General features: G+C 39.9%; 1 protein-coding gene across 1 annotated transcript in view; it reads left to right on the plus strand.

Moving 5' to 3' along the window:
* The window catches only part of KCNQ1 (potassium voltage-gated channel subfamily Q member 1), a 549152-nt gene that overhangs the window by 180902 nt on the left and 344894 nt on the right, over positions 1-23356 (plus strand). The window contains exons 7-10 of the mRNA XM_024209178.2: positions 12508-12618; positions 14455-14550; positions 15682-15810; positions 19998-20136. Coding sequence (XP_024064946.2) covers positions 12508-12618; positions 14455-14550; positions 15682-15810; positions 19998-20136 — 475 coding nt within the window. The remainder of the gene's footprint in view (positions 1-12507; positions 12619-14454; positions 14551-15681; positions 15811-19997; positions 20137-23356) is intronic.

Raw genomic sequence — 23356 nt, forward strand, 5'->3', positions numbered from 1 at the left:
CACAACACTTAACTCTCATCTGGAGAACATAACTCGAATCCTTCTTCCTGAAAGGATGCAATGGACATGTATGTACTTGGGGGTGGAGGCAGGAATTTCTAGGGGATAGATTGTGTGCTATAATGTACATCTTTAATATATGGACTACAAGGAAAGAAAAAATTGCATCACTCTGCAGAACTTTCAAAATGTAATGTCATCTGCCTCTTTAGTATCCGCTGTGGGCTTTTTCCTACTTTGTGCAGATCTCATACTGTATAGTAAAATAAGAGCGTACAGGGCCTAATCTGTTGTTTACGCTGTGTAAAGTGGCTGTAAAACATTAACAAATCAAAAAGGTCTAATTTTACATTCACTTTGCACAAAGGTAAGTGATTAGGCAAGGTGCCAGGTAGTGGAGAAAGCAGACAGGAGAGTATTTGAACCGATAGACTCCGGAGGAGGAGGAGACTATAGTTTAATTCCAGATGAGCTATGGAGAGTGTACCAGTCTGATGCAATCTTGGATGTCCCGTAGTGCTTCAGGTAGATTAGAGGAAGAATGCATCTATACCTTTCCCAGACCTGAGGAAGAGCTCTATGTAGCTCGAAAGCTTGTCTTTCTCACCAATAGAAGTTGGTCCTATAAAAGATCTCAGCCATCTTGTCTCTCTGCAATGTAACCTAATTTACTCATGGTAGGTATTGTACATGGAGGAAAAATAATTCTCTAGTGACATTCCATGTACTTTGCAATGCCTAGTACAATTCTGCTGAAGTTCCAAGAAGAGAGGCAAAGCTGCTAAGTACCTCTGTATGGGGAAATTTCTCCTTTACTGCTTGAATGCTTGGCTATTAATTAACCTTTTGTTTTTGTGTTTCTCCCTCACTTTAATGGCATCTATCATTTTTATTATCTCTCTGGATCATGCATTCTTGACATTTATTTTTTGCAACTGTGTAAATGTCCAACTCTGTGCCTGGCACTATCAACACTCTTTTGAACAGAGTTATGTCCCTGGTTAGTTTATGTCCCCATTTTGTCCAAGTGCCCTTGAATACAATCACTTTCCTCCTCAGTACTGACTAACCTTTCTATTCCTTGTTACAGTCTCAACCTTTTTGCTCCCCTCCCTGTTCCCTACTCCAGACTATTGATGTGTATTTAATGCAAATAAGATTATACCTAACACCAGTCCTTGTGGTGATGTGCATCAGATCAAAGTGCTGAAGCAGGGAATGAATACATATGATTTTGTTCTTAATTGAAACAGTTAGCTTCTCCTGCTGATTTGTAATGAAATTTTAATAGGCAAGCTCTTGGATCAATTTAGTTTCATTATGGCAATGCATTTGCAATGCTCTAGCATAACTTGTGTTAGTATTTCCATTATAAACCCTTATTTTACAACTGTAAAATTAGTATTCCACTCTGTAGGGGATTATAATGTGGCCATAAAATTTCATTCTGGGCTGAAACTTCAGCCTGAAAATAATATGATGGTGAGGAGGGCAGTGTGTGTGTGTGTGTGTGTGTGTTTGAACTTGGGAAGTAGGTGTGTGTGTTAGAGCTACAAGAGTAGAGGAAAATGTTTGTTTTTAAATAGAAATTGATTTGGATCTCTATTTCCAGAAGGTCTTTAAAGAACACCCAACAAATACACACAAAATGCATTGGTACATAATACAGAGCAGTTGTGAAGTCTTATGTGGGGGTGAAGAAATGAAGATGTCATTATTTGAATTCCCATGTGCGTACAGAGGGAATATGAATTATAATTCATTTCTCTACATTTCTGAGAAATTATTACGTCAAATCTTTTATTTACTGCAAAAATAAAATTTTAGCGACTTTTTTTTTTCAATTTGCGACATAGGGTCAAGATGACCCACTCCGCAATTTTGATAAGCAATAACTCAGCCACAATGAAACACAGCCACCAGCAGCAAGAGCTGCAATGCTACTGATACCTAATTCAAATATACATCAAGGTCGCATAGCCGGAAATTCATGTAGAGCGGAGATATCGCGAGTTGATACATGTCAAACGGTCATTTGAACACACGTCGCAGGTAGATGGTTAAGAATTGAGCGAATACTGTGGGATATTGTGTTTCTTGGTGTCAAAGAATAAAGAATAATGTCTTTCAGCATTATAAATCCAAAATGTAAGTATCTTTAAGCGTTGTTAAACCTTAGCGATATTATCGGGCTGTATAATTATGAACTTTTCTTTGTTATAACTAGTTCACATGTAATAAATAATGTCCATAAAAGAAAAGTAACAGTGTTAGCGCTTAACAGACTACGAAAGTGATGACATCACACTTCAAGCGGGTAACCGTGCGGAAGGGGATTACTTTCCAAACAATCGGTGTCGAGTTATAACGTCGAAAAAGGTCATTTTGTTTCTGTGTAAATGCTGTAACTAATGGTTTTAATAGGTAAGTGAGTGTATGTTACTAATCATTGAACCTTTAAGCAGTGAAAAGACGTGTTAGGATGGCTGCAATGTGGTTTAAATCGCCAACCATGTGGTGTGTCCGCCATCCTTAACGCTATAATTCTTGCAGTCGGGAGCACAGTTGGTACATAACAATATTCAAATGCCCCATGGAAGAAAGAGGAAAAAGAAAACCCTCAGGAGCTGAGTATCATAAATGAAAGGCTGAGAAGGAAAAGGACCAAGCAAAACAGCAGGGATCCTTCCTGAAATATTTTCTCTTTAATCCAAATAAAGATGGAAGCAGTTCACAGCATCCAGATGAAGGAATTTTACTTAGAGAGGAGGGTAGCTCACATCCGCATGGAAGCAGTTTGGAACATCAAGATGAGGGTATATTACTTTGAGATGAGGGTAGCTCACATCCTCAAAAAAGCAGTTTGGAAACTCAAGATGGTGGAAATTTACTTCTAGATGAAGGCAGCTCACAGCATCAGACTGATATGGAAGTGGAGAAAATTTATTCACCTTCAGAGACACATGCAGAAATTGAAGTAAATGAAGTAGAAGGAAGAAAGGATGAGGCAGTTACAAACAAGTTACAGTATGGGGACCCAGCTTCATGGCCCAGATGTGATGACAGTGTGCGGCAAATTCTCATGGAACATGGACCCGAACAAGTTCATGAATTTCCCTTCCCTAAGGATGGAAATAAAAGAGAATTCTCTGCTCAGCATTACAAGAGGAGGTGCCACAAGTACTCATCGTTCTTTTTATTATTGGGGAAGAAATTCATCGAAACTGGTTACAGTATTCAGTGCTGAAGGACTCTGTGTTTTGCTTTTGCTGCAAATTGTTTAGAAATTAAGCAATTGGTACATCACTTACAGAAAATGGTTCGAAGGACTGGAAAAACGTATCTTCAATTCTTTCTTCACATGAAAGAAGTACAGAACATTTGGAATGTTTTCAAAATTGGAAAGAACTTGAATTATGATTGGGGGGAAAAAAGAAAAACTATCGATGAAGAAAATTTACATGTGATCAAGGAAAAAGAAGAATATTGGCAACAAATATTAGAGTGTCCGATTGCTTTAGTGAGAGTTCTCGGTGGACAAAATTTAGCATTCCGTGGCCGTGGTAGAAATGAAAAATTATACACTCCAGGTAATGGAAACTTTTTAAAATTTGTTGAATACCTAGCTTTGTTTGATCCAGTCATGAAGGAGTATCTACATAAAATAACTGATCATGAAACACAGGTTCATTACTTAGGAAAAAATATGCAGAATGAACTGATTCAAATCCTAGCAAATGCCATTAAGAAGAAAATTGTAGAAGCTACCCATTCTGCAAAATACTTTTCAATAATACTGGACTGTACACCAGATGTGAGTCATGTTGAATAAATGACGATGATCATTCGTTTTATAGATGAAGATAATGTTGAAGTGCTCATAAAGGAACATTTTTTGGTTTCGTACCACTGAAGGAGACGACTGGAGCATTTATGACTGAAACTATTCTACAAGAGCTTGAAACAATGTCATTATCTGTTGAAAACTTTATGTGGCCAAGGCTATGAGAATGGGAGTAATATGAAGGGTAAAGACAATGGTGTGCAAAGGAGAATGATGGAAATCAATCCTAGGGCCTTTTTCGTTCCTTGCAGTGCGCATTCTCTGAATTTGGTTGTCAATGATGCTGCTAGATGCTGTTTGAAGGCAAGCAGTTTCTTTGACCTGGTGTAACATATTTATGTGTTTTTCTCAGGCTCAACAAGCTGTTGGGAGATTCTGACTTGCCATGTGAATTCTCTAACTGTGAAACCACTTAGTCAGACAAGATGGGAGAGTCACATTGATGCTTTGAAGCCTCTTCGCTATGAACTTGGAAACATTTATGATGCCCTAATTGAAATTTCTGATGATACTACCTTTACTGGATCATCTGGCAATACGGCACATGTAGATGCAGAAGCTCTTGCAAATGGCCTTTCCAAGTTCAAATTTGTGACTTCACTCATTTTGTGGTATAATATCCTTTTTGAGATTAACCGCACTAGTAAGCAGCTTCAGGAAAAGAACATACATTCTGCTATTCAAAAACTGCAGCAAACTAAAAATATTCTGGAGGAATTCAGAAGTGATGAAGGGTTTGAAAGAACACTGTTAGATTCTCTCGAGCTTGCTGAAGAAATAGACTTTCCGACAGAATTTGAACCAGAGCCAATTCACATTCGGCAAAAGAAACAGCAGTTTTCATATGAAGGACGAGACACACCCATTCAGGACCCAAAACAAAGGTTCAAAGTGAATTTCTGCTTCGCAATCCTTGATACTGCTATTCACTTGGTTGACGAAAGATTTCAACAGATGAAGCAGCTAGAGTCAGTGTTTGGCTTTCTATATGATATCCACAGCTTGAAAAAGAAAACAGCAAAACAGATAAGAGAATTTTGTATAAAATTGGAGTCGGCATTGACTCATGAAAATTCAAAAGACATTGGTGCTACAGATTTGTGTAGTGAGCTTCAGGCTTTTTCAAGACGACTTAAGAAACATTCCACTCCTGAAGAAGTACTGAAGTTTGTTTGTGAAAATAAACTTTCAGACAGTTTTCCAAACATTTTGATAGCTCTATGCATTCTTTTAACTTTGCCAGTTTCCGTAGCTAGTGGGGAACTTAGCTTCTCAAAGTTAAAATTGATAAAAACATATCTGCATTCAACAATGGTGCAAGAGAGACTTGTTGGACTTGCCATAATGTCAATAGAGCATGAAATAGCTGGAAAACTGGATCTAAAAGAACTAGACTGAATTTTCAAAACTTAAAGCAAGAAAAGTCACGTTTTAAGAGCACAGAATGTTTTTTATTCGGAATGTTTTATAAATACAAATTAAAGTTCATTGAAGAGTTTTCTTATTTCTTTCTATATTGGATGTGGTGATAATGGCAGTTAAAGCAGGATAGTGTAATGGATGATTTTAGATTTGTAATAATAAAAATTATAATTAACATTTTAATGCATTTTTATTTGAAATCAGACTGAAATATCATCTATCTGTCATGTACAAATCTCTTTTGAAAATTTCGTGTGTCTATTTTATCTGATCTCAGAAACATTGGCTGGACAGACAGACTGACGGACAAACCGAATAATTAAGCCTCTGTTTAAAAAAAAAAAGTTTAAAAAACATTAAAAGGAAAAAAGGGGCAAAATGTTTCCCAGTTTACCTAAAACCTCAGCCTCGATCTGCCCTTGGGGGTGGGAGGCGCCAATTGCATGGTTCGCCTAGGGCGCCAGTTGCTGGCAGCTAGTCTAGGGCCGCCCTGATCCTGAGGGTTCTGTGGACTGTTGTACCTGAACAAGAATAAATTATGCCTAAACCTGGATGCGATAGGGTGCTTAGAGAGCTGGTCAGTCCAGCAGTTAGTGTACCTGATTTCCAGCCCTTTATCTCTCTATCGGGGCAGTAGAAGTGCCTGGTTCTGACCCTACATCAGAAATGTTTTGGCCTTTGCACCATTAGGGCGAGTGGTAGGGGACCTGGGATGTCCTTCTCCAACAGGTCCCAGCCCACAGCCCTGTGAGAAGTAACACCGGCAGGGTCCTCCTTGCAGAGAGTCTAAGGCCACTGCCCTGGGCTGTTTCTTACCTCTGTGCTCCATCAGTTTGACGCATGGCCCTTACAGTCCAAACAGTCAACAGCGGAACAAAAGTCCAAATGAGCAGGGCCCTGCCAGCACCTGTTGGCTCTCAAAGGGGGTGGTGTTTGCAGAAGACACTGCCTGGGGGCCTTACCTGGTCTGTGGTCCTCTCTCAGGTTCAACCTTCTGCCTGGTTTCCCAGAGAAGGAGTTGTCTCTCCTGCAGCTTGTCCACCACTTTTTGACTGGGCTTCTGAGTTCCTTTTAACTTGCTCCTCCAGCCAAAGCATTCTTGGCAGGCCCAGGGGAACAGGGCTACCTGAGCTCAGTATTACAAAAGGTATAAGCCCTTTGGGCCCAATATGGGGTTTGCATGCTCTATCACGGTGGACTTTTGATTTGGACGTTGAGATAGATTTTCTTTTGTGGGTGGACAAAAAGGGAAACTGAGGCTGGGCCCACTTGTTGTGCTGTAGCCTGCCACTGGAGGGTGCCCCAGGTGGGGCTTCCCTGTCATGGAAGGATTGCAGGGCCAATAGGGGAGGACTGAGGGAGGAGAGCTGCTGTAGGAAGTGTCACAGTTCAGGGCATTTCCCCTCAGTGGTTCAGCAAGGGCACCCTCTCTTGGCTTCCAGCTCTCCAGTTGTATCTCTTTTTACCTTTTGAGTGGGGTATTACCAGGCTGCACAGTTCCCTGCTTTCCCTGAGTATTTCCCAGCAAAGACAGTCTGCCTAGACAGACCTGCTCGCTTTCTCTTCACAGACCGATAACAAAATGATTCCAACAGATATACATTACAACACAGTTCTTTCTAAGCAAGCCTACTGTGTTATTTAACGTAAAAAGCATGACAGAAAAAATGTATTAAAAACAATAAAAGAACCTACACACATATTAATAAGCACTACACCACTGTAGGAGTTTTTGTGGTTGCAAGTTAATCAGAGTTTCAGCTCAGAATAAGGATGCAGTCTTATGAGGCCTCAATAGGCCGAGTCCTTCCAATTCTCTTCTAAGGATTGGGGCCCTCCATGAACCAGGAGTCCTGTCCATTAGCTGGATCAAGGAGAATGCCCTGAGTCAGCGTAAACCCAGGCTCTTTAGCCAAAAGTGTTTTCTTTGTCAGTTGGTCTCTGGAGAATCCAGTCTGAACTAGTATGTGGGTCTCTTCAGGGGAGCTTCAAAGGCTTCTAATGGAGGATGTTCATTAGCATCCCCACTCCCTTCTACAGAAGGCACATCCAATGCTTCCACAACAACATATGCACAATTGCATTTTTCACACAGTGTACCCCAAAGGCATTAATTCTAATTCAGTAAAGTTTTCTGAACTAAATTAAAATTTATCTTCATTCCATGAGGTGTTTTCAGGATTATTACAGTCTGTCACAGGGAGCTTATACCCTGGCAGCGGCCTGGAAGTGAGAGGGGTTCCAGGTGGCTTCCAGAGAGGCTAGGAGCCACCCTGAGAGAGCTCCTTAGCAACAGACTGAGAAAAGCTGCACCGAGAGATGAAATTGTAGGGACAGAGGACTGGAGAGTGCAGCTCCATGACAGATGCTTGCAAAAGGGAAGGAGCCCAGGGAACCAGTGAGGGATCCTGAGAAATAGGCCCTCACTGCTTATCAGGTGGAACGCATGGGCTGGAACCCAGAGAAGGGGGCAGGCCTGGGTTCTCCTACCACATCAACACAGGAGAGAGTAAAGGGGCAAGGACTAATGAGTCTAGATCAGGACTAAAGGCCTAGTACATGGTCACTAAGATCTCAGGTTTTCATTTGGACTTTGTTACCCCAGGAGCAGTAATTTTCTAAGCATCCTAAATGGAGGGCTGAGTTGCAAGAAGGAACAGACTACTGAGTAGCTGCAGGCAAGGGACGACAGAGACAGAAAGGATGCTATGCTCTGCCCACCCATGAGGTGGCTGAACCTTCTACATTAATTTTTAACGTTTTTTGTTTTAAATTACAAATAAAATTAAAAGAAATGTTGAAACAAAAATTCATTGCAAACTGAAAAATTGAAACATTTCATTTTGAAAATATTGAAACAATGTTTTGAGGGTTCGAGGCACATTTTTAGGCCCCCTTCTCCCCCCCCTAAAAAAATGAACTGTTTGGTAAAAATCAACATGAATTCATGAAACTATTTGGTCGCTAAATATGCACTTTTTTTTTGGATTAAAAAATTGTTTGAAAAGGTTTTGTCCAGTTATCGTCTTTAGGGAGGTGGGACCTGTGCACATTTGTTTTGATAAGTGGTTTGTGAAGGTTTAAAGTTTCAGAAGCACTGATGCATCTTAAAGGAGCAGTTGGTAGGCACTCAGATGATGATGTTGGGTTGATTTGGGGCTTGTTTAGTTTTGGCTTTGGGGTTTTTTGGTGCTTTACAGTTGGAATTTTGGGAAAACCACATCCCTGGCAAGACTGTGTTTGTTGGGAAGAGCTATTATTCTGTTCTAGCAAAGCTCAGTTATAGTTGCCCTTGCACTGGTAAAGAGAGTTGAAGACCTGTGAGAATTTTAATTGCTCTTGTAGGCTGAATTTATACCTACTGCTCTGTTGTTGTTGTTGTTGTTGTATTAAATTCCATTATTTCTGCAGCGCACAGGAGAAAGCCTTGACTTCCTGTAAATAATGACTTGGTGCAGTCTTCATAATGGAGAACTGACATAATATGTTACTTACAGCACTAAGTACTTAACAGAAACAACAGTAATGCCTCATGAATGTCTTTTGATATAGCTAAAGGGCTTTGACTTTTTAATTTTAAGGTAGTTAATCATCAGTATTGAGAAAAGCTTTTATATTGTACACAGTGTTTTAGTAAATGGAAGGAAGATATTCCGTTGTAGGATTTCAAAGTGCTGTATAAATATTAATGAATCAAGCTTCAAAACATCCTGTGAGGTGATTAAGTATAATTATCATTGTTTTGAAGAATGGGAAACTGAGGCACAAGATGATTAAAGTACTTGCCCTAGATCACAGGAAATCTATGGCAGAGGTGGACATTGAATGTAGTCCCTTGGCTTTTATCCTTCCTTCAATAATTGGAAACAGCATCCTGAGAGTTTGGGGAGAAAAACAGTGAACTGAAACTGAATTTCTTTGCTAAAGTTTTTAAAAATGGGGCTACATCTGTTAGTTGTAATTTGTTTTCACTATCTAATTTTTCAGTTCAAATATGCATGTATTCGTTGATAAATGAGGTACCTTTTGACTATGGTGATGACTACTCAATTTGTGAGGTCCTGTGAGGAATTAAACCCCCAAATTAGTATTAAGATAAAGAAAAATATTTTTTTCCCTGTATCAGTGTTGTTTTAATAGCTATTTTTATTTTTTTATTCAGATTGATGAAATTAAGCCATTGTTTGAACAGGGATTTTTGCTTATTTGCTAATTTGCTTGACAGCAGATTAGAGAGTTAGAACCAATTTGCTTTGAAATTTAAGATGGGATGTGTGAATCTCTGTACTTATAATTAAGCCATAGACTTCTTCAGTTCCACATCTACATTAAAAAATACTTTTATTTGTTTTGTTATGGGATTTTTAAATTAGAACTTTATAAAATGGTCAATGGCTTTATTGTCCAGCCTTTGATCCAGTTCATGATCAAAAGATCTTGTGATCATCTTAATGAAAGTGACATAATTCATCTAGACCATTTGATATTTTGGAACTGCTTCACAGATTGCTGACAATCAGCTATATTGGGTTATAGATCTGCTGAGTCTGTTGGATTTCTTTTTTCTTCATAACATCTGCTGAGTTGGGATAAAACCCCTGATTTTCATAAGAGATTACCTAATCAAGCCCAATTAGGTGAAAGGCCTACCAAGGGTTGCCAACTTTCTAATCACACAAACCCAAACACCCTTGCCCCACCCCTTCCCCAAGGCCCTGCCTCTGTCCCTCCCCTTCTGAGGCCCCGCCCCTTGTTCTCCCCGCCCGTCACTCACTTTCACCGGGCTGGGGCAGGGGGTTGGCTCTAGGCTGAGGGGCTCGGAGCATGAGAGAGGACTCCGGGCTGAGGCAGGGGGTTGGGGTTCAGGCTCTGGGAGGGAGTTTGGGTGCAGGAGGGGGGCTCAGGGCTGGGGGTGAGGGCTCTGGCTGGGGGTATGGGCTCTGGGGTGGGCCAGGAATGAGGGGTTTGGGATACAGGAGGGGGCTCCGGGCTGGGGCCAAGGGGTTGGAGTGAGGGAAGGGGTGCAGAAGGGAGTGCGGGCTCTGGGAGGGAGTTTGGGTACTGGAGGGGGCTCAGGGCTAGGACAGAGGGTTGGGGTGCAGGAGAGGGTGGGGGCAGTGCGCAGAGACCCCCTGGCCACCCCTGCGCGTAGGAACCAAAAGGATGTGCTGGTCGCTTCTGGGAGCCGCGCAGAGCCAGGGCAGGCAAGGAGCCTGCCTTAGCCCCACTGCGCCATCAACCGGACTTTTAGCAGCCCAATATCTCCCAGATTCCTTTCAATAGCCATCGGGAGAGCGATGCCGATTGCAGTAAACTCCCGGCCAGTCTGGGAGGGTTGGCAGCCCTACTTATAACTCTGGTGGGAAGTACCTTATTCATGGAACTTCACTACAAGAGGAGCTCCTAGGGAGAGGCATGGCCATGAAAAGTGGCAACAGGAGCTGACTCAGTGTCCTTGCCTGTACAAGCACAGCTCTAGCAGCCTTGTCTCAACTGTAAGATTATTCCATGAATATTAGTTTCATTTTGGCTCTGAGTCCCACACTGTTTTCCAAAGGGTGACGATGGCAGACTGATTTGTGTTCCCGAGAGAGACTCTAGAAAAAGTCTACAATTAACTTGTTTTGTACCTATTAAAATTACTTTGATGTATTTCTTACCTGAGGATTTTTCTCTGCGACTGCAAATGTGCTTGAAAACACTCTTTATTAGAGAGAAGAATTATCTGTTTATACATCCTTGCTCAGAGAGAGATGCTTTAGTCAATGTTTTAACATTGATCAGTTCCTCCCATTAGCATATGCCCTCAATACTGGGTTTAACCAATTGGATATTAGGAACTTATCGACTGAACTTAACTAAGTCAGTCTTTCCTGTGAAGCAATGTAATTACGCCTGAGATCATGCCAGATCCTCAGGCCCTAAGTTAGCAGCAGAGCAGGTCTCGGTCGTTCTACCAATAACAGTGCTGTAAAACTAGCAAGCTGACAATTATTCAAACATTGCCTTCTCTTTTAGTATCAGATTACAATACCAATTTTGAGCGAACAAAGTATAATTCACACACTACCAGGAGGTGCATATAAATATTTTCTGCTGTTGAAAAATGTGCTAATTTGTATTTTTACTATGAGATTTTAAAAACAAAAGGATAAACACTTGAAATATCTAGAAGAGTAAACTTTGCCTTACATGCAAACCAAGCCTGATTCCCATAGTTGATTTCAACAAAATTAGTAAGTGCTCAGCAAGAAGAGGTAGATTGCTCAGAACTTTTAAAAATCAAGCAACTTTTGCTAGAATGAAAATTATACTGAGCATTTTTATATATTAATACAGTACAATGTAATAACTATGCAGATACTACTCTGAACTTTGTTTAACTGTGTAATGTTGGACAGTTACAGGCTTATGCTAACACTTTTAACTCTCTGTACCCATTTATTCTATTGAAATTAACACAACAGCATCTAACCTGCTTAGGTCCTTTTGAAAATCCTACTGAGACTCTATTTGCATTATTAAGCAACTAAATACTTTTGAAAATCTGGCCCAAGGTCCTTGCCCATCTTTGATGTTACTCCTGTTACAAGACAGGAGTAACCTGATGGATGCATAACAGCAATCACATTAATGCAAGCTGACTGGGTTTTTGCATTCAAATTTTTCTTTGGCATTTATCTTTTTATAGAATTTTTTCCAAAAGCAAAAATTTTCACAAATGAAGAGCTTCAGTTTTGAAAAATCCTACAATGGGTGACTAAGCTAATCAATTAAACATGGAATGCAACCTTTCTTCCCCTTCCCCCCCCAAAAACAAAACAAAAAGCCTTGAAAATGAAAAAAATGAAAACAACCTCCCTGAAATAGCAAACACACACCAAGAAATAGCATAGAGAGAGAGAAGAAAAAACTGAAGAACAAACTAAACTCTCATCAAGTTTCCATCCATATTTTTTTTAAATGAAAAATTTCAAATGAAACCAAAATGGTTTTGCAGACTTTTTCATTTTTTTTTAAAAGTGTACTTTCTTACATTTTTTTGTATGTGGAAAAACTTTTGATCAGCACTACAATTTAATGGCAACATAGTATAATTCTTAATATAAATGCTTTGTGTGAAAAATAGACTTGTGCATAATTTTGCATCTTTGATTGTAACCAACTGAATATGCATGTCAAAAAATGAATGAAGGCTATGTTAATATTTTCTGTAATGCCATATGTACTTCTCTTTACAGGTGACTGTTACAACTATTGGTTATGGGGATAAGGTACCTCAGACGTGGATAGGAAAGACCATTGCATCTTGTTTTTCCGTGTTTGCTATCTCATTTTTTGCCCTTCCTGCGGTAGGTTCTCTTATGGGTTATTTCCTGACAGTTTGTTCTTAAATGAATTAATGGACCATTGCATCATTTATGAATATTTTCAATGTGCCAACATTTTTTAAAAATATCAAAAGTAGCTAAAAAGAATTTTTGTGTTTCCTTATTAATTTTATACAGTGTTCTATTTGGTGCAGTCTACATTTGCTAGAGTTTAAATGAAAATACCTTTCTCTTCAGGTTTTAGAGGTGTACAATTCATTAAATTCACATGGAAATCATTTTTGTGAGTGCACTAATGCTGATGATCTAGTTTTTTAAAGCCCCAGTGCATCAAAAGCACTTCAGCATGTGCTTAAGTGTCATTGATGGCAATGGGTTTAAATACTCTGCTGAACAGGGATGAATTTAAGCATGTGCTTTGCTGAATCAGGAGATTTAAACCTTTATTAGAATATGCATAGAAGTATTTTAACAGGTATAAATTTGCATTGTTTTTGTCTGTTCTTTTCCATTCTTATCTTCACCCCCCTTTCTATTACTCAGAAATGATCTTTGATAAATAAAATGACTTGTAAAGCTATTTCTTTGGTTCTGATTTTTTTCTGAACTTAATGTCTTCAGAGATGTTTTTAAAGTAATTATTCTGACGTCTTTATGTCCATGAACATGCTTATAACTTGCCTGGCAGATTTCCCAGTTAGTTGTAGCTGTAAAATAAGTTTATTTTCAATGTTATTTTGATACAAAGGAGAAATAATTAATCTGTTTTTTGCATAGGACAACTAACAAAAGTTAGGTGTTGTCCTCCTGGTAATAATAATTGGTTTATAATAAGCCTTGTATGCTTCTACCTTGTCCTAAGAGCATGTTCAAAAAGAAATACTAATGCAGCTAAACACAACTGGAATGGGTCTTTGGGTCTACTGCAAACCCTTAATAATTCCAATACTAAATGTAGCATGGTTCACTTGTTTAATTGTCATCGCCTCTGTGACCTCTGTTAAATGAATTTCAGAGAGAACAAAATGCATTTCCTATTAATTTCTAACTGGAACATTTGATGAGCGGCAGAGTTCAGTACAGTAAAGCCAAGGTAGCCAGCTGCCCTGTTGTCTTGCCTACACTGGCATAATTAGAACCCACTATTCTCTAGTGGTGCAGTTGGAGGCCATAGTGTAAACAGGTCTCAGTTGTTTTTACCACTGTGCTGTTAAACCTTACATTAAATGTCTCCACAGAGGAGGTGATAACTAAACAAGTGAACTGGACTACGCTTACTTTTGGAATGGTTTACTAGACCTCATATATTAATTGCTCTTGAGTCGGGTCAGATGACATGGCGGTAAACTCACCTGAGTCCTGAAAACACTTCAGCTTCCACCATTGCTACCACTGGTGGAGAATCATAGGCCCCAATTTTCCTACTATAGATGCATCCAAAAAAAGCTTGCTTATGACTTAATAATACATGGACTTCTCATCACACTGAAGGGGTAGGCAAATCAGGGTAAAGACACTCTTTCAGATTTGACTCTTCATCTGCACAAGCAGTTATGTGGTTTTCAGACTGTGAAATACCATCTACGCTTATTCTCTAGAGGGTTGATCCAAAGCTGAAAGATTTCCATTGACTTGTATGGGCTTTGGATCAGGCCACAAAAGAACTAACATTTTAAGTTCCAAGAAGAAATACTAACCGAGACTGAAAACTACTGCATATTAAGTCATTTCCCCTGAATAATTATCTAAGTTGTTTATGATGCCGAATAAAACTTTATTAATATGATGTAATTTGGCCAGAGTGGTGAAATATTTTTTTTTCTAAACGTTAGATCTTTATTTTCTTTCTTCCCTTAGGGAATTCTCGGTTCAGGCTTTGCCCTGAAAGTACAACAGAAACAAAGACAGAAACACTTTAACCGTCAAATCCCAGCCGCTGCATCTCTCATTCAGGTACCTGGACTGCTATATTTTAAATGCATTTGTTTTCTCCCTTTTATCTCAGGCTGAGTGTTTTTTTTTTTTCAAAGCTGCCTGAAGGATTTGGACACCAAATTCCCATTTAAAAATTAATTGGGAATCCAGATCTCCTAGGTGACTCTGAAAATCCCATCCTTAAAGGGAAAATCATGGCCAGAGCAATTGGAAATATTCTCCACAAAAGACAGTGCAAACAGTTCAGATTAGCTGTTTTAAATTTCTTGCAAAAAAATATCCTGTGATGGTTGGTTGTCTGATACAAGAATTGTTAGAGCTGAACTCTTTTATCTTGCAGCAACTACAAATTAGAGCTGTGCAGTTACCAAAATTTCTATCCTACAGAAAATTTTGCATTTTCAATAAAAAAACAAATGAACAAACCAAAACCTATTACAAATCCAAACAAAAGGTCAGTTATGCAAAATTTTCCATGGGATGAACACTTTCAAAAAAATTCCAATTTGGAGGAACTAAAATGGAATTTTTCAAAAATTTCTGGTCTGAGCTCTCTGGGCCCCCAGGAACCCAGCTCGCCTGGGGAGCCCGGGGAGCCTACCAGGTAGGTTGCCATGGAGATTGGGAGCACCAGCTTCCAAGAGCCTTGCCAAGTGGACAGTTGGGGAGCCAGCTTCTCAGGGAGTTGACTTCCTGGGAGGTCAGGAAGACCAGGAAGTCCCATTTTACAGATAGGGACCTGAAGCACAGGATAGGTTAAGTGGTGTGCCCAACCAAGGTCACACAGGGAGTCCGTGCAGAGCGGGGAATTCAACTGAGATCTTTTGAGTCCCAGCCCAGAGGGCTTCCTATGAGCCCATCCTTCCCTCTTCATGTTGTCCTGACCCTGCTTATTGCAAATAAAAGATGTGGTTAAATAAAGAACATTTCTCCCCCTTTTTTGTTTATCAAACAATTTAAAATTAGATGGATCGAATTTACAAAATGAGGATTTTCCACAACGCCAAATGATAAATTACTCTTCATTTCTGAAGGAACCTGAACACATCAATAATTTCTAATATCCTCTTTAACTTTCAGGAAAATCACATTTTAGAAGCTCTAACAATGAATCTATTGTAATAATTGTACTGCTAACATTTATTTTAGACTGCATGGAGATGCTATGCAGCAGAAAACCCAGACTCTTCTACATGGAAAATATACATAAGAAAACCTGCCAAAAATTATCATTTGATGTCACCTAGTCCAAAATCAAAGAAATCAGTAATGGTATCGGTAAGTAACCCTGGTTTCCTTTCCCATTTTGGTAGTTCATTGAATACATTTGCTTGGTAGATTAAATGGAATTTGCTCATTCTCCAGAGGCTATAAATTGTATTTGTATTACAATATATTGCTTGAACTTAAAGTTTTGTTTTTTAAATGAACAATGGGATTTTCCAGATAGAAACATTTATATCTGTAGTTTACTTTGCTGCAATTCACTGGTTTGATTTTGATGGACATGAGAGTTTTGAGGGACACAGCAGTGACATAACTCACTTATATCAACCAGTAATTGAATGCAGGACACTGCAAAATAATGAGTAATGGGAAGATAAAGCGAGCACTTGCCCTTGCAATGATAAAATACTGTGCTGCTCTCAAATATTATTCTTATGGCTCAATCTGCCCCTTTGGTAATAACACAGTGTGTTTATATACAGTAGCCTTTCATGTCAAATAATATATGTTCTTATACAAACACAACTGTGTATATACAGTATAATTAAAATAAATACCTAGTAGGTAGACTGAACTGTATGAGGCAGATAAAATTGAGTTCCACTTGATTTATATGATTTGGGAGTGTTGGATAAAACCTGAAAAAAATGAAGTCCTATTTGCTTTGCCTCAAGCAAGAGGACCAAATTTCCAAAGAGCAGAGGCCCTCCTAAACTTGCATTACGCAAACGTGCACACACCCACATTTGAATAATTGTCTGCAAATACCCATTTGTGTATCCGGCTACCCAGTTTGCATGTTCTTACAGACACAAGGGGGCTTCCGCTTCTTAAGGAATTGCCATTCATGGTCCCAGAGTACTACTTTATAAGAATTTTGTCTGTGTGTCCTTGGCTAAAATGTCCTGTTCCCCCAACTTTGTGGAGTGTGCTAGTTAGCTGCCTCTTTCTCTCCCTCCACCCCAGAATTAGTTGCACCTCAGTGATATTCTATGTAAACGGCTTGTAAAGCACTTCAGAATATTTTGCTATGAGAGGCACTTTGCAAAAATACATTTATATTATGCATTACTTCACCCATTCCGATTGCAGCGGTTTTTCAGTGCAGCGCAGAAGTATGTAACAGGCTTGCCCGGGAAGTGAAAAAGAATATTGGGCCAGATCCTTACCTGGACTAAATAGGCATAAGTCAATTAATGTCAATAGAGTATGTCTGTTTGCAGCAGTCGAGGATCTGGCCCATCGTAGCCATGAAACCACAAGTGCTTTATGTAGGCAGTATGATAAACTTGTTTTACCTTCCGAAAAATTATTTTGATTTCCTTTCCTAATTTGCCGTTATCTTTATCAAGCCACTTTTGTCTAGTTTATAATAGCTGAATTAGGAGGATACTATGATTCTTCAGCACAGAAGCCAGTACCTGTTTATTTTAAATGTGTTATCGAATAAAGTTTGTAACATACATGACTCATTGTTGAATTAGCAGGTTTTTTTACTAATAATTCCAATATGTATGATCCTAGGAATTATCCTGTTTAAAAAAATCATCTTGCGAAATAAGCTGGCAATGATAATGAGAATAACAATCTAATATTTGGAGTGTCTTTTCTTGAAGAACCCTAAAACACTCTGCATTCTTTTACTGAGGGAATTTTGCAAACTACATACTAGAGAGAAGCTGAAATCTTAACCTGAAATCAGCGCTCCTTCAGATTTCAGAGAGGAATTGGATTTCAGTCCTGACCTCCTGTCTCTACAGTTTTAGTTGCAGGTTAATTCTAAACGTGGACATGGTCTATTTTCAGGCTATGGTTCAGATGAAGCCAAAATCAAACCGGTGATTTTGTGAGATTTCTGTCATTTGTGACTGAGTGAAGTCTGACCAGAACAGCTAAAACCATCAAATTTGAACCCAAAACCTTTATGAAACCTTAACTGCATCTGAATACTGCTTATCTCTACTAAATATACAAAAGGTGAACACCAGTAGAAAAACTCAGATTCACGTTTGGATCTGGTTGTGAAAGTTCAAGAAGTTTCAGATCCGATGTCCTGTTTTTGATTTTTCTCTAATAATATATACCCCCCCAAACACACACACACACACGTAGAAATTATTTAAGGTTGCAAAATCAAACACTAAAAACTCAGGAAATGCTAGAATTAAAATTGCTTGTGCAACCTTAATTCTGCACCCTTGCAAATATGTATTATTATATAATTGTATGACACATAATATTTCCATAGACCCCTGCCTGATTTAGCACACAGGATGATGCTCTGTGAATGCAGCCAGGATTGTGTATGAATGAATGAGGCTAAGAAGAGTAGTGTGGAGTATGAGGCTTGGCTCAACAAACAAGAGTTATGAAGGTTATAGAAGTCTTAACACCAGTTAGTAAAATGAGATATGTCTACAGTTCATCGTCTCCTGGCTTCTAGCCCAGTGCACCTTCCCATAGATAAAAAGGAATTTTGTTGGGAAAAGCAGTGGGAAAATTCATTTTGTCTGTGTCCTGCCTGTTTGATGGTTCCATTCTATGCTGCATGCTGAAGAAATACCGTGGAGAGCATGCTCAGTGTGGGTGGAAGCTTGGATGATGTAACAAGCCTCTGGCAAGCTCTGTTGATCAGAACAGACTGCTGGTGGCAATATTCAATATCTTGGAACTCTGCCAAATCTGAATGGATTTTTGTGCGCACATCAAAAGGCACCTACTTGACCTCAGGACTACCCCTCTGCTAAATTTCAAAGTTGTGCCATATACCACTGGAAGCATTAGAATTCAATAAAAACTTATCTTGACTCTAAAAAAAAAAAAAAAAAAAAAAAAAAAAACCAAGGGAGGAGGTAAGCAACCTTCATAAATAGGAATAACATCTCAGCTGAAATACAGCTGTTTCTGAAGTGAAATGTGATCAACGTTTTAACAATGGAAAGTAACACAAATGTTGAGGACCATGAAGCATGTCCCCCGTGGTGTAGCATGCACTGCAGTCAACAGGCCACAGTTTCCCTCCTGAGTTTTCAGTGACTTCCTTGGCCATCAGCATGGTTTCATTTGCTGAGGTGAGTTGGCCCTCCAGCTAAGTCACAAAAGTCCACCCCTTCTGGGGTATTCAGAGTCCAAAGGAAAACACTAATCTTCCATCATGGATCTGTGCCAGGCACACAGTAGTCTCTGACCCTTCTTTTCCCAAGCTCAACTTCCAGCCCTCCTGGGCTCTGGTTAGTCCTTTCCTCCTCCCCTTAACAACAAGGCTCATTGCACACTTTACCAGGGTGGCAGCATTGAGGGAATCCATTCCCACCTTCTACAATGGGTTCCAGGCCCTGGGAGCCCTAAATAAAAGGTCTTTCTGCTCCCTGTAGCCAGAGCCTGATTTACACCTTCTGTGCCGCTAGGCACAGCATCTTCAGCACCCCTCCTGCCTACAGCTGACCTTCATGTTTTCCTTAAAAAATGAAACATTTAACCCACTTTTAACTTTTAGGCACTTCTAGAACACCGGCGCCCCTAGGCATGTGCCTACTGTGTCTAATTGGAAATCCAGCCCTGCCTGTAACCACAAGCTGCCCTGCTTCTTCTTCACAGGCCTCTTATCCTCCCTGGGCTCAACCCTCTTTGCCCCTAAAACAGGGTGACCACATCCCTCCTTCCTGGGGCTATGCTGTAACCCTTATTGGCTTTCCTGGCTTACCCTCATGGGGGTTCAGTTTCTGCCCCAGGGAGCCTTCCTCTGAGTCTTCCTGGACTCTAGATTCACGAGTGCTATTCCTCACTACCTTCAATCATGTTGTGACTGAGCTCCATGCAGTTGTTCTATGAGCTGAGTGTTAATCACCTGACTAAATACCTGGCCTCCATTCCCAGCTTGACAGCTGACTCTCCCAGAGAACACTTTTCCTTAAAGGGCCATGCCTTAGAACAGGGTTTTGCTGATCCAGGCCCCGCTGCCTTTAAAGGAGAAAGACTACGGATGGGAAATGAAAGATAGTACTATAATCCAACTGGAAGGAGAATTCAGATGGGCAGACTGCATTTACTCAACTTAGAATTTGGCCAGGACACCAGGATTAATATCCTACTCTTGTGAACATTGTCATGGGAGTTTTTAATGAAAACAAATGGTCAGACTCCCCTCTGTGGTTAATCTAATCAAGTAAATTTCATTATTGAGGAGGCACTCTAGTGTGTGTTCTTACAAGAGATCTAATTTGTATTCATATTTTTAGGTGAAGAAGAAGTTTAAGACCGAGAAGGACAATGGACCTTCTTCTCCAGATAAAATGTTAACTGTTCCACATATCACTTATGACCATGTGATGGATGATAGGAAGTCTGACTTTAATATTGATGCATATGAAAATTCTGGTAAGAAATTCCTTTATAACATACATTAAAATACTGGGCTATGGACTAATTACACAAAGGATCCTAGTTACGATGGTTAAAAGTGTGTATGTGTAGGAGAGGGGATTGTGGTACTACCGCCTCCCTCCCCCTTTCTTAGGAGTCCAAACAAGGATTATTTTCTGTTTGGCTTTGGCCACTGGCTAGTCTTGATGAGGCCCAATAACTCTCCTCATGAAAATGCTCCACTGCAGATAGGCCAACGTTGAAGGTTTCTCCTATCTGACAGGAGAGCTAAATTCTCTGCAACTGATGCCAGAGCCACCTGGTACTTAAGTCAATAGGAGGTACTATAGTTGGCCACCAACTCATCCTCCTCATCCCCTCTTGAGGTCCCTTCCAGTCCTACGATTCTATGGTCTCTTCCCAGACTAAATTCAAGTGAGCCATATCCACAGTATGCTAACACCCAAACTTTAAACAATGACCCATGGCTGCTCTTGAAATCTGGTTTGTCACTGCAAACCATGTATGCCCGATTCCCGTCCTGGGGTTGGTTTTGGAGTTAGAAAGCTATTACTTCAAGTTCATATAATGTAGTATTATAATAATATCATTTAGCTGTTATATATAGCACTTTTCATAAATGCAGATGGTCTTCTGTGTAATTCATCAGTGTAGATTTCTTTTGTGGGACGGAGCCATAAAGAAGGAGAACGGAACCGGTTTTATAGTCCTGTTGCAATTACAATCTTGTTGCTTTTAAAGTTACACTGTAAATTCATCAGTTATTTTACATATGATTTCTTTTTAAAGTTATTAGCATATTGTATTAAAAGCTGTTAACTTCTGTGTTTTAATTCTGGCAAAAAGAATGTTAACTGAAGCAAATGAGGTATAATTTTTAAAGGTACATTTTACAGATCATATAGATTTTTAAGCTCTTAAATTTTTTATTTAGAAAGTTGGCTGACTTTGTTTAAATTTAATGGTCATTAAAATGAGGAGGAGATTGCAGTGTTTATTGAAACCAGGCATATTTTAGTTCAGGCAGGAAGTCTAATCTCCTTATGTCATTCTGGTGCACAACAGTCCTGATCCGCATCTTCCCTGCTTTTTCATTCCTCCTGGGCTTCTCCTGAGTAACAATTGCCACTTAAACTCAGTTGTGCCAAATGCTATTGTAATTAGCAGGTGAACAAGGACAAAGTTGACTCTGTGGATCAACCATTGAGAAATATCTTCCCGCGAAACAGCACAGTGTGAGAGCTTTATGAATGCCTACATTTGCCAGGTCCCATCTTTGAAATTTTTGAGTCCCTAAAACTACTAAGGGGCCATATGATTTGCTGGCAAATACTAGTGCCCCTTCAGTATCAACTCTTTAGCTGTCAATCAAAAGTTTTCCTCTTATTTCTTCTGACACTTATTTTCTCTCCTTTTTATCTGTGTTCTGTCCTCTCAAAACTCTTACAAGTATACAGGACAAACAGGAATGTTCAAGTGGCTTGGTAAGTTGAGGAAAATAATTTTATATACAGCATGCCAGACTTTGACAATGTAACATAGTTTGCAGTGCTCTTGTATGTGTCTAGTAGCTTGCTATAATCCCTTCACTACACAAGACACATTGCCAGACAAAAATGTGCATTCTCACACATCTAATCACAATCACAATGTAATTAAAAAGCAGAATATCATGATGCTCTTTCATAAAATACTTGTTTATTAAGTGGCAGACACCCTCCATTCCCTTGCATCATTCATAACCAAGTTATATGCCTTTCTAAAGATGACCAAACAACCAGTGATTGAACCCAGACCATTTCCTAAACAAATAATGGGGCACCGGCAAAATTTCCAGGCACAACCTCCTGTGTCGTTCATACAAAATGCATGTGTGAGTGTTGCATCTATTAAAATGCACTTAGGCATCAGCGAAGATGGATGGGCCCTTAAAAATTAAATAATCCACTTTATCTTTTTTACAGAAAATAGCTGCGATCTGGATTCGTTGTCCCTTTAAGTCATTATGTCAGTGTGCTTTTTCTAAGTATGCTCATGGTGGAGCTTTCTTATGAGTGTTTCCTTATAACCCTTTCAATGAGTGATTCCAAAATATTTTTAGGGTTAGAGCAAGGGCTGTGCCAAACCATCAAGGCTTTAGTGAGAGTACCGTGAGACCCCACTTACAGTGGGGGCTGTCTCTGCAACCATTGAAGACAATGGCAAACAGCCATTGACTTAAGTAATAGAGAATTGAGTCCAAGTACTCCAGAACTTGGATTATGCTGTCCAAAAATGTACAGGGCTGAATTCTCTACCTGGCCCACACAGAACTCGGGCACAGTGGTGATGTGCGGAGGGGATGGGGGAGAGATGACAGGGAGCTAATTGTGGCTCCCTGATTCTGCTCTGCCCAGCCCTGGTGCAACTTAAAGCTGCAGGGGGAATGGAGATGTATCTTTAATTTGCACCCACAAAGAATCATCATAACAGAGCCTCTCTCCCATACCTTTTCCCTCCTTACCCAAGAAGTGCAATTCTGATGGTGGAATAGGCAGAGGAGAAGAGGAGTATGAACAGCATAGTCACCTCTGCTTGCTTTGTCACCAAGAGATTCCCCCAACACGGGGAATTCTCAGAGAGGGCTCTCCAGCAAGTATAAAATCATTTTGTGTTTCCTACGCAGGCATAAAATGAACTCGGTAGACCTGAGAATCTGGCCCACAGTGTCCTCAAAATGGTTTTAGGGGAGAAAGGAAGAAAGAGAGAAGAGAAGTATATATTTTGTACCTGAGTCTAGCATGGATACAATTATACACAAAAAAACTACATTAAAATAACATTAAGGTTGCAAAGTGAAGCATTCCAAAGGTAGGAAATGCTAGAATTAAGGTTACCTGTGCAACCTTAGGGATAGTCGTGCTCAGCCCCTGCAGCACTAGGCTGCAGCATGCTGAATTGTTCTGTGGGATGGTGCATTTGCAGTCCAGTCACCACGTAGGAGCAGTAAAGGAATGGCGCATGCTCCGTGCAGATGGACTCTTTGGAGAATTTAGCTGCCAAACTCTGGTACATCTCTTCTGTGCCTGTGAGCATGACTGAGGTGGAGTCTCATAAATTGGGCAGTTTTTCAAGGGAACAGCAAAAGACACATCCCTGACATCAGGAGGACATACCACTGCAAAGCATGGGAGGTGCCACAGTTTCTCAACAAAACAACTGCAAGAATGGTTTG

This window comes from Terrapene carolina, unplaced genomic scaffold (assembly GCF_002925995.2).
Source record: "Terrapene carolina triunguis isolate 2854851 unplaced genomic scaffold, T_m_triunguis-2.0 Scaffold171, whole genome shotgun sequence".
Taxonomy (NCBI): Eukaryota; Metazoa; Chordata; order Testudines; family Emydidae; genus Terrapene; species Terrapene triunguis.